The sequence below is a fragment of the Panthera leo genome, chromosome A2 (genome assembly GCF_018350215.1).
Source record: "Panthera leo isolate Ple1 chromosome A2, P.leo_Ple1_pat1.1, whole genome shotgun sequence".
Taxonomy (NCBI): domain Eukaryota; kingdom Metazoa; phylum Chordata; class Mammalia; order Carnivora; family Felidae; genus Panthera; species Panthera leo.
In genome coordinates this window covers 54528875-54543919 of record NC_056680.1, presented here as the reverse complement: position 1 = coordinate 54543919, position 15045 = coordinate 54528875, and the positions used below count along the sequence as shown (strand labels likewise).

General features: G+C 37.4%; 1 protein-coding gene across 7 annotated transcripts in view; it reads left to right on the top strand.

The window, feature by feature from the left end:
- The window catches only part of NR2C2 (nuclear receptor subfamily 2 group C member 2), a 99326-nt gene that overhangs the window by 8470 nt on the left and 75811 nt on the right, over positions 1–15045 (top strand). For 3 of the 7 annotated variants that reach the window (XR_006195540.1, XM_042911466.1, XM_042911434.1), the window contains exon 2: positions 5207–5290. The exons of 1 other annotated variant lie outside the window; for it this stretch is intronic. Coding sequence is in view for 5 of the 6 variants with exons in the window: in XM_042911466.1 (XP_042767400.1) it covers positions 5231–5290 (60 nt within the window). In the remaining variant the exon portion in view is untranslated. Of the gene's footprint in view, positions 1–1614; positions 1633–2194; positions 2302–3790; positions 3874–5206; positions 5291–15045 lie in introns of those variants that run through there. 3 more of the 7 variants (XM_042911457.1, XM_042911446.1, XM_042911437.1) reach the window with 3 other exon arrangements.

The window sequence follows — 15045 nt, the reverse complement described above, 5'->3', positions numbered from 1 at the left end:
AGCATAGCAGGTCTATCCTGGTGACTGGCTGACTTGGGGATTCAGGTGTTCCCAGTCAGAGACCAGCTTTCACTACTCTGGGGTCTGTAGCCCTGCTTGACTAAAGAAATCCTGGTTGCAAAATTTGGTCAGCTGTACGCTTTTTGTGAGCCTAGAATAGTTGATTCAAAGTCACTGTTGTGTTCTTTGCTTTTTTATTGTTAAAAGTTATATTGATCTACTTGTATTTGAAAAGATTTATGTTGTAAAACCTAACATCACATAAGACCAACCAATAATAGTTTTACTTCATCATTCTGGGGTCTGTATCAATTTTTATATATTATGCCCTGTTGTCATTTATGTGCTATACAAGAAAAACTCTGTAGTTCAAGTTAAGTTTAAGAGACTCTACCTTCATCCCTGGCCTTGCTGCCACCACTTTCTAACTTCCCTTCCATGTACAGCCTCTCCTTTTCCATCATCTCTCCACACTGTTGCTCAAAGGTTTTTCGGTTGTTTTTTTTGTTTGTTTTTGTTCTTTCGAAAATCCAGATGTGATCACTTCATTTCTCTGACAAACCTCTGGTAGTTCTCTGTCGTCTGCAGTGTCAGCCTTTCGCCTCCCCTGATCTCTCCAGCAGTTTCCCACCAGATTGCCTGCTGTTCCTTGAATATGCCATTCTCCTTCATACCTGCCAGTTTGTATGAGCCGTCCCTTCTGCTTAGAACTCTCCCCCTGTCACCCCATTCTTTCCTTGCTAAATTTCCATTCTTCACTCAAGACCCAGTTTAACTAGCTCCTTCTCCTTTAAAACTGTCATTGGCTCCCATAGGCAGAGGGAGATGCTTTTTCCTTTGGACATCCATTGTAGCATTTAAATTGCAGAGCTCTTACAGTTTCCTGCTTAAGTTCTTCGGGGGCAAGGACTGCTCCTCCTCCTCCTCTTCCTCTTTTTCTTCTTATTCTTCTTATTGTTCTTATTATTAATCTTCAGCAATTATTCCATTGCCAGTTCAGAGCAGTTGCTTTCAAAGGTTGATGGTCTTGCATTTGATTAATTTAAAACCAACATAGAAAAATTTACTGTAGCAGCTTTTTTTTTTTTACTAGAGATACTTGCTCTTATAGCTCTTTTGGCAACTAATCAGATTCTTTTTTCAGAAGCATTATTGTGCATGTGGGCAATCTTCAAGGGTTAGGGACTTGAGCGGGTTGGGCTCCACCCTTTGTAGACCTCAGGTTCCTGTACAAAGAGCTACTTTAATGTTTTGTCCGCAGTGGTTATTGCAGTGCCTGGAGTATAGTAACCACTCAATAAGTGTTACTTACTATGAGTATTACCACGTTTACTGTGCGCTGCACCAGCCAAGAAGGTTGTTGATACTTTGATATGTGGTATCAAAACAATAAATTGTTCTTTTTTTTTCCAGATCAAATGCAAATTTATATTGTGCTAGTGAGTATGGTTTTTTAAACTACATGTAGACACAACTGACTGTTTTCCTGGAGCTTCTCATTCTAGGGAGACACCCCTAATTGATGACCCTTGCCCAGTACCCTTTCCAAAACTCTCTACCCTTCCTTCTCACTGTGATCTTTCTGTCTCTAGGACTGCCTATGGCTGAGGTAGCTGTGAGAAAAGCTCTCAGGTGAGAGTCTTACCCCCTGATATTATCTGGGGTACACCTGATTTAATGTTTTCTCTCACTTCTTGACATTGCCTGAGGATTTTGTTTTACTTCTTAACATTGTGATATCCTGGAGAAAGAAGCCTCTGTATCTTTCTTACTTATATGTGAGGATAGGCTATGGTTTGTTACAACATATTTTCAAAAATGATGAAATGGAAAATATTTTTCTGAAATAACCTTTTCACTTACCTGTTCTTAGTGAATTTAAATTTTTATTGAAAGCCCTTGCGGGGCACCTGGGTGGCTCAGTCGGTTAAGCGGCCGACTTCGGCTCAGGTCATGATCTTGTGGTCCGTGAGTTCGAGCCCCGCGTCGGGCTCTGTGCTGACAGCTCAGAGCCTGGAGCCTGTTTCAGATTCTGTGTCTCCCTCTCTCTGACCCTCCCCCATTCATGCTCTCTCTCTGTCTCAAAAATAAATAAACGTTAAAAAAAAAATTTTTTTTTAAAGAAAGCCCTTGCTTTTCATAGTTTCTCTTTCATTTTCTCTCTCCCACTCTTTGTCTCTGCTTGTTTTTCCAGAAGGTGCACTTTCGTCCTTGTTCATTTTTAAGCAGCTTGGAAAGCTGCTGTTTGATGATGCCTGACATTGTTTTGGAGGAAGAAAACCAACAGTGAGATCAAGAATTGTAAGAATTCCAAATGTGTAAAGAAAGGTTGCTGCTCTGGTTTTGAGTGCTTGAGATGATCTAGGAAGTTGATGTGTGGGAGAAGACGGCAATATCGGGGACACTTGCCCTAACAGAGAGCAAGACTTCTCAGAAAGCTGCAGTAATAAGATAATGGTAGTGGCATGTGGAGAAAGATAGTAGAACAGTAGTGGAACAGAATGGAGAACTTAGAATTATAGCCACATGTATAGGGTAGCCTGAGATATGGCAGAGGTGGCATTACAGATTAGTAGGGAAAAAGATTGTTCAAAAATGGTGCTGGAAAATTGACTATCCGCACAGGAAGAAAATTAATTGGATCCTTCTCACCAAGCTCAAGAATCCATTTCATGTAGATTGAGGACTTATATGTGAGGGACAGAGACAAAACTCCTAAACATTTATAAGAAATACATAAAGTTATACTTATGACCCTAGGGTAGAACAGGATTTTCATAAATAAAACATAAAAGTACAACCTGTAAAATAAATATTGATAAACCTTATTAAATTTAGAAACTTGCATTCATCAAAAGACAGCATAAAGAAAGTAAACAAACATGCCACAGGGTAGGAGATGTTTAGTTTAATATTTAGAATATCCAGAATATTTACTTTTTCTAAGCTAAACAGGTTAACTACTACTTCTCTATGACCTAATATCTATAATCACTGGTCATTAGCAGTATCTTGGGACAGCTCCCTCTCCCCCAGCCTTATCTGAGACTAATTGGTCCTGCAAATTTAATGTTAAAGTTGAGTCATTACAGAAAGTTTTCTGAGTTACAAAGTCTCCATCAGGCAGTCATCTATAAAATCTACTTCAGCTCAAAACTTAAAGGATCAAGCTACCTCTTTTAGGGAAACCCAATAGAAAGTTACACCTTTCTAGTATTTTTTATTTCTATACTGCTCAATAATATTTCCCTAACAATATTTCTGTAATATTCAAATTCATATATTTCTTGTATCAAACTGCATCAATAACAGCAACAGAAATTCTAACAATCCCAAAAGTGATTAAATTAATAGTTACATCTGCATGTTTGGATTTTATTTCTTAATATAAAATACCTATTGGTTATTTATCCATTTGATTCCTTAGAGAGTTCTTATTTACTGTTTTGAGAAGAAAGATTAGAACTCTAGACTTTTCACATGCAATAATTGTGGGGTTTTGTTTTTGTTTTTGTTTTTGTTTTTGAGAAGGAGAGAGAGCCCGCAAGCAGGGCAGGGGCAAAGAGAGAGGAGGGGGACAGAGGATCTAAAAGCAGGCTCTAGGATCTACACTGACAGGAAACAGCCTGATGAAGGGCTCAACTTAGGAACCTGAGATCATGACCTGAGCAGAAGTCAAAAGCTTAAACCTCTTGAGCCACCCAGGTGCCCCAATAATTGTGTTTTTAATAATAGTCAGTAGATTTTCTGGTACCCGTGAAGTGATGCATTTTTCTTCCTTTCCTGTTAGTTGGAACCAAACAATAACTGGGAAAAAAGACCAGAGTGTTCTTCTGAATCACTGACACTGGTGACCTGGTATCATTGTAGCAGGTGGTACAGTATGTGCTCTCACAGGATTTTGACTCTTTGGAGGCAGGGGCCAGTTCTTTTATGTTTGTCAGTCACAGTTTCATGCCTCCATTTCTTTCTCATTGCCATTTTGGCAATAAAATAATCTGAAAGAATTAATGATAATAGATGTGGGTATTTAATAGTAGATAGAATAATATGGAAAGTTACCAGAGAGTAAAAAAGTTTCAAAGAGATCAGTGCTTGAAATACTTTAGTTAAGAACTACTGGAAAGTGTTTTATAAAATTGCATTGTCCAGTTTATGATTGAGGGAGGGCCAAGCAAATGGACTGTGTATGCATTTGTGTATATAACACACTTCATGTGGTTCTATATAGTTTTTATATGTATTGCTGGAAATAAATTATATAAAAATTACACAAGAGCTTTTTTTCTCCTATTCACCATGAGACCTGTGCATTCAATAATAAAGTCTTTCTGATTTGTCCAGGAATTAGATCCAAAGTGGATCTCTTTATCCTGAATTCTTGTGGAAGACTTATTGGAATGGGGTTTAGGGACTATTTAGGGGAGCTGTGTCTTTAGACCTAAAGACCTAAAGACACCAGGCGGGGGGAGGGGGTGGGGGCTGTTTCGTTAATAGTGCTTTGCATTCAAGTGATCCTGACCCAGGAGACCAGCACACTTTTTGGTCTATAGATGCTTTTCCTCAATTTTTACAAATGAGGGCACTATTTTTTCTATTAATAAAAAGCTGAAATATCTCATTTTCTAATTTAATGAGGACTTTAAAACATAAATTGATGTATTTATGGGTACCATGTTATTAGCCCCCTTTAGTAATGTAGTCTCCTTACTTCTTTGCTAGTGCTGGTGTTTGCCTTTCAACCTGTGAGGTGTGTTAGCACCTGGGCAGGGTTTTGCTCCTCACATTGCCGCTGGTAACAGAAGTATAGTTGATGATAGCAATCTAGTGCTCTGTATCTAAGGTTGATCTCACACCTTTCTCAGATAGCCACCTTCTTTTTCAGCATAATGTGACTGGGAGCTATCCAAAAAGGTGTGATTCCCACCTCCCTGAGAGGTGAACCAAGCTGTTACAACCCAAGGGTCTTGATAATTCCAGGGGAAGTCTTGTTTCCAAATTGAAATGTTTCTGCTAATTGATTTTGGTACCTGTAATTGAAGAAGCTGGTGCAGCATATCCAGATATGCTTAGCCTAGTAACTGTGTCTTCTAAAGAGGGTAGAATCTGCACAAGACACTACCAAAGATGAGTTTTGATTTCTGATATTTTTCAAGTAGCCTGGTTTCTCCCCACCTGATAGAAGTTGCTGCATCTTTCCAAACAGGTTCTCTAATGATCTTGCTTCACCATGGCTACAAATATGGAGGGGCTGGTTCAGCACAGAGTGGGGACCCAGCAGGTGGCTGAGGTGAGTGACAGGGGCTAGCACAATAGCTGGCACCCTTGCTTTTGAAAGGAAAAGTACATCCGTGTCCTCTGTTGTTTGAAAACCGTCCCAATGAAGTCAGCATGAAGTCCAAATCCAAAGCAGGATGCTGCCATGGAAGAAAAAAAAGACGACAAGAACATTTACTCCTAACATTTCTTTACATGAGGAGGGTGGCCTAGCTGCATACAATAAGGTGACTTTTAAAAAGTTTACCTTAAGGGGTGCCTGGGTGACTCAGTTAAGTGTCCATCTCTTGATTGTGGCTTAGATCATGATCTCGCGGTTTGTGAATTCAAGCCCTGTGTCAGGCTCTGCACTGTCAGTGCAGAGCCTGCTTGGGATTCTCTCTCTCTGCCCTTCCCCTGCTTGTGCTGTCTCTCTCTTTCTCTCTCAAAATAAATGAATACACTTAAAAAAAAAAAAAAAAAAAAAAAAAAAAGCTTACCTTAAACCAGAAACGAAAAGAATCCAGTAGTTAATCAAACTTGTGATTGTAGTTTTAACTCCAAGCCTCTGTCTTAGTTTCTTGCATACTTGATACTTTGTTAATACTGTGATATGGTAGAAAGCCCAGTTCAGTGCAATTTGCAGTCATTATTGACCAACTACCATGTGCTAGGGATTTGGGGAAGTGCTGAGAAATCTGGAGGTAAATGAGCCATTGGTCCTCCTATAGCGGTCTCAGAGCCTAGTGAAGGAGTAATTGAAAATCAGGGTGAGAAGTGTAACTCCATGTGAGGAAGGTGATCCTGGAGGGGGTGTTGAATAACATGTAAACATTTATCAGACCCAAAGAAGTGGGATGAAGAACTCTGCAGCTGATACTGGGGAGGGCATCCTAAGTCAGAAACCTGTATCACGTCAGGACAGTGACATGAAATAGCTGGTATGTTCGGGCAACTTGAGGTGTAAAGGAGAAAAGTTGGGCCAAATCTTTTCACTCTGGACCAGGCCTATGCAAGGGCTTTAGTCCATGCAACAACTGTTTAAAGTTGGTATGATCATTATTCCCATTTCATAGGTGAGGAAACCAAGGCTCAAGGACAGAAGCGATTGGCCAAGGCTACACTGATCTAGTTCTATTTCACTTCTTCCAGAGTTCCTTCAGTAAATCATGCATCATACTGTAACCAGGAACTATTAGAAGGATTCAGATTTGTACTTTTGAACCAATATTCATATCTCTAAGGCAAAAATACAAATTTACCAAACAATGAGCATTTAAAAAAAGAATTTAAAAAGATAAAAAGTAAGTACACACATTCCAGTTTAAACCAATAAAAATGGTGAGCAGATTTTCTAAATTTTGGATCAACCATTAACTTTAAGGGCCATATTCCCCCAGTAAATAATGATTAATATTCACTGAAGATGAAAACAGATAGATTTCATAAATTTTTTAATATTATATTTTTGAAAGGGTTATTAGAGCTGTGGAAGTATTAGGTTTAAAATGCCTGTGTTTATTTGTTGCTTTAGTTTATAGTAGGAATAATTAGCCTGGAAATCATTATATTGGTTTTTCAAATAGTTAGGGTTATTTTGCATTTGATACAGTTTCCAGCTGTTTTGGAGACTGATGTATGGATTACTAGGAGAATCATTAATTCTTCAGGGGAAGAGATTAGTATAGGAATTTACAGTAGTAATCTATAGTAACTAATAGTGTATGTGATCAAAAACTTTGCTAGCTAAAATTTTCTGTCAGATACCTTATTTCCTTAAGGAAATGGAATTTCATATATTAGTGCAACTATTATTTCCCATGGCAAAAAAAGTGCATTTTTAGGACACTTCCAAAATAATAGAAGGCATTCTTCCTTTGGAGCACAAAAGCAATCTTATTTAAAATATTCCCTAGATTTCTTTGCAGTTAGTTTAGTGGATAAGTATGTGTATTTTGTTCTTTGAAATTTTGAGCTTAATAACTTTAAACTACATATAATAACTATCTATAATATTAGATGTTCTAAAACAGTAAGAGAGCCTACAGTTCCATCATTTCAGTACTAAGTAGTAATTGAGTGGGAGTGAAGTATCTAAATTGAGTTATTAACAGTCACTTTTGGATAGTTGTTTATACGATCAGTAGACAATGAGGGAGCACACCCCTTCTCTGCCTGTGGGCCCGAGAGGGCACACAGGTGAATAAATAAGCGGGGGTTGTCTACTTACAAGGGCCCTGTGTCATGGGGGTCAGGCATGAGACAGGCCATGCTAGAGGAGTACATAGGAAAGGACAGGCTTTCCATAGTAGGAAAGAGGATCTGCAGGGACCAGACAGACTGGGATTTAAATTCAGGCCTTTCCATTTGGTCTCTGGGTGACTGCCTTGTTCCTCAGTTTCCTCAAATAGAAAATGGGAATAATAATAACCTGTCTATCTCATGGGATTGTTGTGAGAAGTCACTGAAATAAAAACGTATAAAGAGCTTTAGTAGGTGCCATGCTTTTGCTCCGTAAATGCAATACAGCAACATTGTCAGTCATGTAAATGATTCTGTCAAGTCCGTAGATCACCTTTTTCTCTATAGACCAGATAAGTCACAAATACCAAGGTTAACTACGAAAGTTGGAGAATACAAAGTAACAACTTGATGGCTTATAATCTCAAATTTACTCAGTTATTCAGAGAGACAGTTTAATATAGTTGTCAAGACTGTAGACTCTAGAGTCAGATGGCTAGATTTGAATCCTGACCCTGCCACGTGCAGACTCTGTGACTTCTGTGTCTTTTGGAATTGTCTATGAAGAATTAGTTTTGATTCTTTTTTAAATGTCTGGTAGAACTCAGCAATGAAGCTGTCTGGACTTGGGCTTTTCTTTGCAGGTAGTTTTTTGGTTACTAGTTCAGTCTTTTTCACTTATTATAGGTCTATTCATACGGTCTATTTCTACTCAAGTCCATTTCAATAGTTTGTCTTTTTGAGAATTTGTTCATTTCATCTAAGTTATCTAATATGTTAGCATACAATTGTTTACAGTATTCCTTTATAATCATTTTTATTTCTGTAAGTTCAGTAGCAATTCTCTTCATTTCTGATTGTAGTAATTTTAATTTTTTTCTTGGTCAGTCTAGCTAAAGATTCATTTGTTGATCTTTTCAAAGAATCACCTTTTGGTTTCATTGATTTTTCTCAATTGTTTATGTATTCTCTGTTTCACTAATTTCCACTCTAAGTAAAACCCTAAAGAGATAACATTTTGCATCCACTAGAATGGATAAGTCAGATAACAAGTGTTGGTGAGGATATGGAATAATTGGAAACCTCCTATATTGCTGGTGGGAATGTAAAATGGTGTAGCCATTTTGGAAAACAGTCTGGCAGTTCCTCAAAAAGTTAAACACACTTACCATATAACTCAGCAATTCCATTCCTAGGTATATAGTTGAACCCCTTGAACAGGGGTTGGGGTGCCAACCACCATACAACTAAAAATCTGTTTATAACTTTGACTCCCCAGAATTTAAACTATAGCCTACTGTTGGCCAGAAGCCTTACCAACAACATGAAAAATTGATTAATATATTTTTTATGTTGTATGCGTTACATACTATATTCTTACAGTAGTACCTAGCTTTTTCTTTTTCTCAGTATTTCTAGGCTATGCATTTCATGTGCAAGTTTTTGTGTTTTTTTTTTCAAGTTTATTTTTTAAGAGAGAGAGGGTGTGAGCAGGGAAGGGACAGAGAGGGAGGAGAGAGAGAGAATCCCAAGCAGGTTATGCACTGTCAGTGCAAACCCTGATGCAGGGCTCAAACTCCTGAACTGTGAGGTCATGACCTGAGCCAAGATCAAGAGTCAGATGCTTAACCAACTGAGTGAGCCACCCAGGTGCCTCATGTATGAGTTTTTTTAAAATTGTCACAAATCTATAAAAAATTTCCCAAAGAATTTATGGGAAAAAAAATCTGTGCATCAGTGAACCATGTAGTTCAAACCTGTGTTGTTCAAGGGTCAAGTATATACCCAAAAGAAACAAAAACGTATGTCCACACAAAAACTTGTACACAAGCATCTATAGCAGCATTATTAAAAATAGCCAAAAGGTAGAAACAGCCAATGTCCACCAACTGACAAATGGTTAACAAAATGTGGTATATACATATAGTAGAATATTAGTCAACCATAAAAAAGGAATGAGATACTGACATATGCTAACAACATGAGTGACCCTTGACAACATCATACTAAGTGAAGAAGCCAGTCACAAAAGACCACATATTGCATTATTCCATTAATATGTCCAGAAACGTGAAGTCTACAGAGATCGAAAGTAGACTTGTGGTTGGTTAGGGCTGCGTTATGGGGGTGATACCTAAAGAGGTTTCTTTCTGAGGTAATAAAATGTTCTAAAATTGACTGTGGTGATAGTTGCATATATCTGCGAATATACTAAAAACCGCTTAATTGTATACTTCACCTGTGTAGATTATTTGGTAGGTGAATTATATCTCAGTAAAACTGTTTTTAAAAAACAGTACATAAGCAACCAGATGCCACTGCCAAAATTAGGAAGTATTTTGCAAGATAAAACCAAAGGGCACCTGGGTGGCTCAGTCAGTTAAGCATCTGACATCGGCTCAGGTCATGATCTCAGGACTCAAGACTTCGAGCCCCACATCGGCCTCTGTGCTGACAGCCCAGAGCCTGGAACCTGCTTCAGATTCTGTGTCCCCCTCTCTTTCTGCCCCTCCCCTTCTCATGCTCTGTCTCTCTCTCTCTCTTCCTCTCAAAAATAAATAAATGCTAAAAAAAAAATAAATAAATAAAGGAATTTGTGATCGTTTTCACTTATTAATTAGAATTACATACTTTCCAAAATACTAAAGCATGATTCACATGTATAGTAAACTATGTTTTAAAAAAAATTGTATATATAGTTTGATTCCAGTTTGTAAAGTATTTATACTAAATGTTTATAGCTATATAGCATGTACTATGTAATACCATGTGCCAGGTATTATGCTCAGTTTATCATTTCATTTAATATTTCCATTAACACTACCAGGAAAGTATTATTTTCCCCAATTTAAATAAGAGGAAACTGAGAAATAGACGGATTTCTTTGTCAGGTTTCAAACTCATATGTGAGTGACATCAGAATCCAGGCCTTTAATCACTATCCATTAAGTTCATTTTTTAAAATACCTTAAATGTTGGGGCACCTGGGTGGCTCAGTCGGTTGAGTGACTGACTTCAGCTCAGGTCATGATCTTGCAGTTTGTGAGTTCGAGCCCCACGTCGCTCTGTGCTGACGGCTCAGAGCCTGGAGCCTGCCTTGGATTTTGTGTCTCCCTCTCTCTGCCCCTTCCCCGCTCATGCTCTGTCTCTCTCTGTCTCTCAAAAACGAATAAATGTTTAAAAAAAAATTTTTTTTTAAATACCTTAAATGTTAATAGTATTTTTAGTTTTCTAGGTTATGGAAAATTGTCTTTATACCCCCATTTTCCAAGTTTTAATTGTAATGCTCTTATTTAAACAATTCAACAAAATTTATGATTTTTTTTTCCCATGGTCAGTGTCAGAAGCATGGCAAAATTCAACCTCCTGCAAAATCTGTGTGCTGTGGAGTTGACTATGAAACTTGATAGAGAATTGTAACTATAGCAGTGGGAGATTGAATCATATCTAATAGTAGCATTAGTTTTGCTTTTCAAATATGAAATAAATGAGTTTTTTTTAAAGATTTCCCTCTATAGCTGGAAATATAAAACACACAGACTCAGTGTTTCTTCATATTGCCTAAATGAAAGAAAGACAGTTTTAAACTCTATGTTTTGAGTCAGAGAAATTTAGGAGTTAACTTGTTGAAGCACTTTGAGTTACTTACTGGTAGAAAGAGACCATTCATGCACCCAAACTGTAAGTTGAGTGTATGTTTACACAGCGGAAGTAAGGTGGCTTCACAGATCTTGGCAAGGCCTTTTCCTGGGCCCTGGGCTGTCTAAGGGCCTCTCAATCATCAGATGCTCTTCGAATAGGAAGGTCCTGTCACCACTGAGAAAATAGCTAAAATCTTATGATCCCATTACTCTTTTTATCATCAGGGCTTGCATCACCATTGGAGAAAACAGCACATCCGTGCAAGGGGATGTTTAAAAACATAGGGCTCTCCCAGTTCTTGAACAAAGCTCTCTGTATTGGCAGAGCTACATACTCAAGTGGGAAAAAGCAAAGTCATTGCTCAGGTTTCAGGTTTCCAGTGTCCTGAAAAGACCAACTCATTACATTAAATTCTGTTATTCTGCCCTCTTAAAAACTGGACAGTTAAGTTTTAATTTTCTTGTCAAAGTGTAGTACATATACATAGATTTAAAAGTTGACCAGTACTGTGTTTGGTTTGAAATAGGAAACCGCAAGCTCCTGAACCATCCCTACCCCCTCCTTATCCCCAAGTCTCCCTCTCTAAATTCATTTTTTTCTGTTATTTAACTCCTTATTTCTAAAAATATCCTTACTCTGGTTTTTTTTTTGGTTTTTTTTTTTTTTTTTTGTTTTTGTTTTTTAACTCAGTGTTAGACATCGTCCTTTTTTGAGGAAGGAGGGTTTTTTGTTTTTTGGGGTTTTTTGTAGTAAAATATGAAATTTACCATTATAACCATTTTTGTGTCCAGTTCTGTGACACTAAATTCACATTCACATTATTCTGCAGCTATCACCATCATCCATCTCCAGAACTTTTTCATCTTCCCAAACTGAAGCTATACCCCTTAAACACTAACTGCCATTCCCTCCTCCCCTTTCCCCCAGCAACCACCATATTCTCTATGAATTTGACTACTCTAGGTACCTCATATAAGTGGAATCATATAATATCTGTAAGTTTTAATAGGCTTATTTCATTTAGCATAATCTTCTCAAGGCTCATCCATGTTGTGGTATGTATCAGAATTTTCTTCCTTTTGGGGGGTGCCTGACTGAGTCAGTAGAGCATGCAACTCTTAATGTTAGGGTCGTGAGTTCAAGCCCCACCTTGGGTGTGGAGCTTACTTTAAAAAAAAAAAAAAGAATTATCTTCCTTTTTTTGTTGTTTGTTTGATTTTTTGAGAGCTTGACATGCACCCTACCAGGGGAGGGGCAGAGAGAGAATCTTAAGCAGGCTCCATACACAGGGCAGATCTCATCACGGGGCTCAATCTCACAGCCATTAGATTGTGACCTGAGCTGAAATCAAGGGTCAGACATTTAACCAACTGAGCCACCCCAGCGTCCCTGTTTTCACTCTCTTGGTAGTGTCCTTTGATGCAAAAAGGTTTTTAGTTTTGACAAAGTTCAGTTTATCCATTTTTTTCTTTTGTTACCTGTGCTTTTAGTGTCATATCCATGAAATAATTGCCAAATCCAATGTCATGCTTTTCTCCTATATTTTCTTCTACGAGTTTTATAGTTTTTGGCTCTTACGTTTAGGTTTGTAACCCATTTGTCTATGGAATAACAAAAGGGGCCAACTTCATTCTTTTGCATGTGGATATTCAGTTTTCTTGGCACAGTTTGTTGAAAAAACTGTCCTTGCCCCATTGAGTGGTCTTAGCATCCGGCATCCTTTTTGAAAATCATTTGACATATATGCATGGATTTATTTCTGTGCTTTTTTTTTACCATCTTAACCATTTTTAAATATACACAGTAATGTTAAGTTTATTCACATTGTTGTGCAGTGGATCTCCACAGCTTTTTTGTTTTGTAAAACTAAACCTCTGTATCCACTAAACAGCAACTCCCCTTCTTCCCCCTCTTCCCAGCCCCTGGCAGCCACCATTCTATGAATTTGACTACTTTTTCTATTTTGTGTAAATGGAATTTTATAGAACTTGTCTTTTTGTGTCTGGCTTAGTTGTAGCATAGTATCTTCAAGGTTCTGAGCTCTCTGTTCTGTTCCACTGGTCTGTATGTTTGTTTTTATCCCACTACTACACAGATTTGATTACTGTAGCTTTGTAGTAACTTTTGAAATTAGGAAGTGTGAAACATTGAACATTGTTCTAATTTTTCAAGATTGGTTTAGCTATTTGGGTCTCTTGACATTCCATATAAAAGTTACGGTGTATTTTTCCATTTCTATAAAAAACATTGTTGGGATTTGAATCCCTAGGGATTACATTGAATCTAGATGGCTTTGGGTAATATTGGCATCTTAAAAATTTGAAATCTTCCAATACATAAACATAGTATGTCTCCCATTTATTTATGTATTTAATTTCTTTCAGCTCTGTTCTGTAGTTTTCAGGAAGTCTTTTACTTCCTTTGGGTAACTTTATTTTTAAGCATTTTGTTATTTTTGGAATTGTTTTCTTAATTTCCTTTTATCATTGTTCTTAGTGTATAGAAATGCAACTGATTATTATGTGTTCTTTTTGTATCCTGCAACTTTGATGAATTGTTCATTAGTTATGAGAGTTTGTGAGAGAGAGAGGGAGAGAGAGAGAGGGATATTCAGTTTTCTGTGTGTGTGTGTGTAATCTTGTATTTATCTTTCTAGCCTAACTGCTCTGGCCAGAATTTCCGATACAGTGTTTAGTAGAAGTGGCAAAAGAGGGCATCCTTATCTTCCTGATCTTAGAGGAAAAGTTTTCAGTGTTTCGTCATAGAATAGGATACTAGTTGTGGGTTTTTTCATGTATGACCTTTATTATGTCAAGATAGTTGTTTTCTTTTTTTTTTTTTTTAATGTTTATTCCTTCATTTTGAGAGAGAGAGAGAGAGAGAGAGCACATGAGCAGGGAAGGGGCAGAGAGAAGGAAAGAGAATCCCAAGCAGGCTCCTCATTGTCAGTGCAGAGCCTGGTGCAGAGCTCGATCTCAAGAACCATGAGATCATGACCTGAGCCGGAATTAAGAGTTGGGGATGTTTAACCAACTGAGCAACCCAGGTGCCCCAAGTTAGTTTCTTTCTATTCCTGCTTTGCTAAATGTTTTTATCATGGAGTGTTGAGTTTTGGGAAATAATTTTTCTCTATTAATTGAAATGATCTTGGGTTTTTTTTTCCCCCTTTCATTCTGTTAATGTGGTATATTTAACTGATTAATTTTTATGTGTCAAACTATCCTTGCATTCCAGGAATAAATCCCATTTGGTCATGGTATATAATATTTTTAACAAGCTGCTGATACCAATTTGCTAGTATTTTGTTGAGGAATTTTGCACTGATATTCATAAGGGATACTGGGCTGTAGTAATGTGTGTCTGACTCAGATGTCAGGTAATGCTAACCTCATAGAATAAATTTGGGAATGTTCCTCCTTCCTCTTCATTTTTTTTGGAAGAATTTGAGAAGAATTGTCATTAATTCTCCTTTAAATGTTTGCTAGAATTCACCTGGACTGGTCCAGGGCCTTTTTTTTTTTTTTTTTTTTTTTTTTTTTTTTTTGAGAGAGGTGTTGATTAATGTTTCATTCTTATTATAGATCTATTCAGATTTTCTCTTCTTCATGAGTCATTGTTGATAGGTTTGTATGGCTCTAGAAATTTGCCCATTTCATTCGGGTTGCCCAGTTTGTTGGCATGCACTTATTCATAGTACTCACTTAGAATCCATTTTATTTCTGCAAAATCAGTAGTAATGTTTCCAGCTTTCATTTCTGGTATTAGATATTTTTGACTTACCATTATGGATGAAGAAATTTTAGTTTTCATTTGGCACCTCACATTCCCATCTTTCTTCCCCCCTTAATCTTCTCGTTAAATTGTATTCTCTTTGCATTAATTAATGTTCTATTACCCAATTAGGAC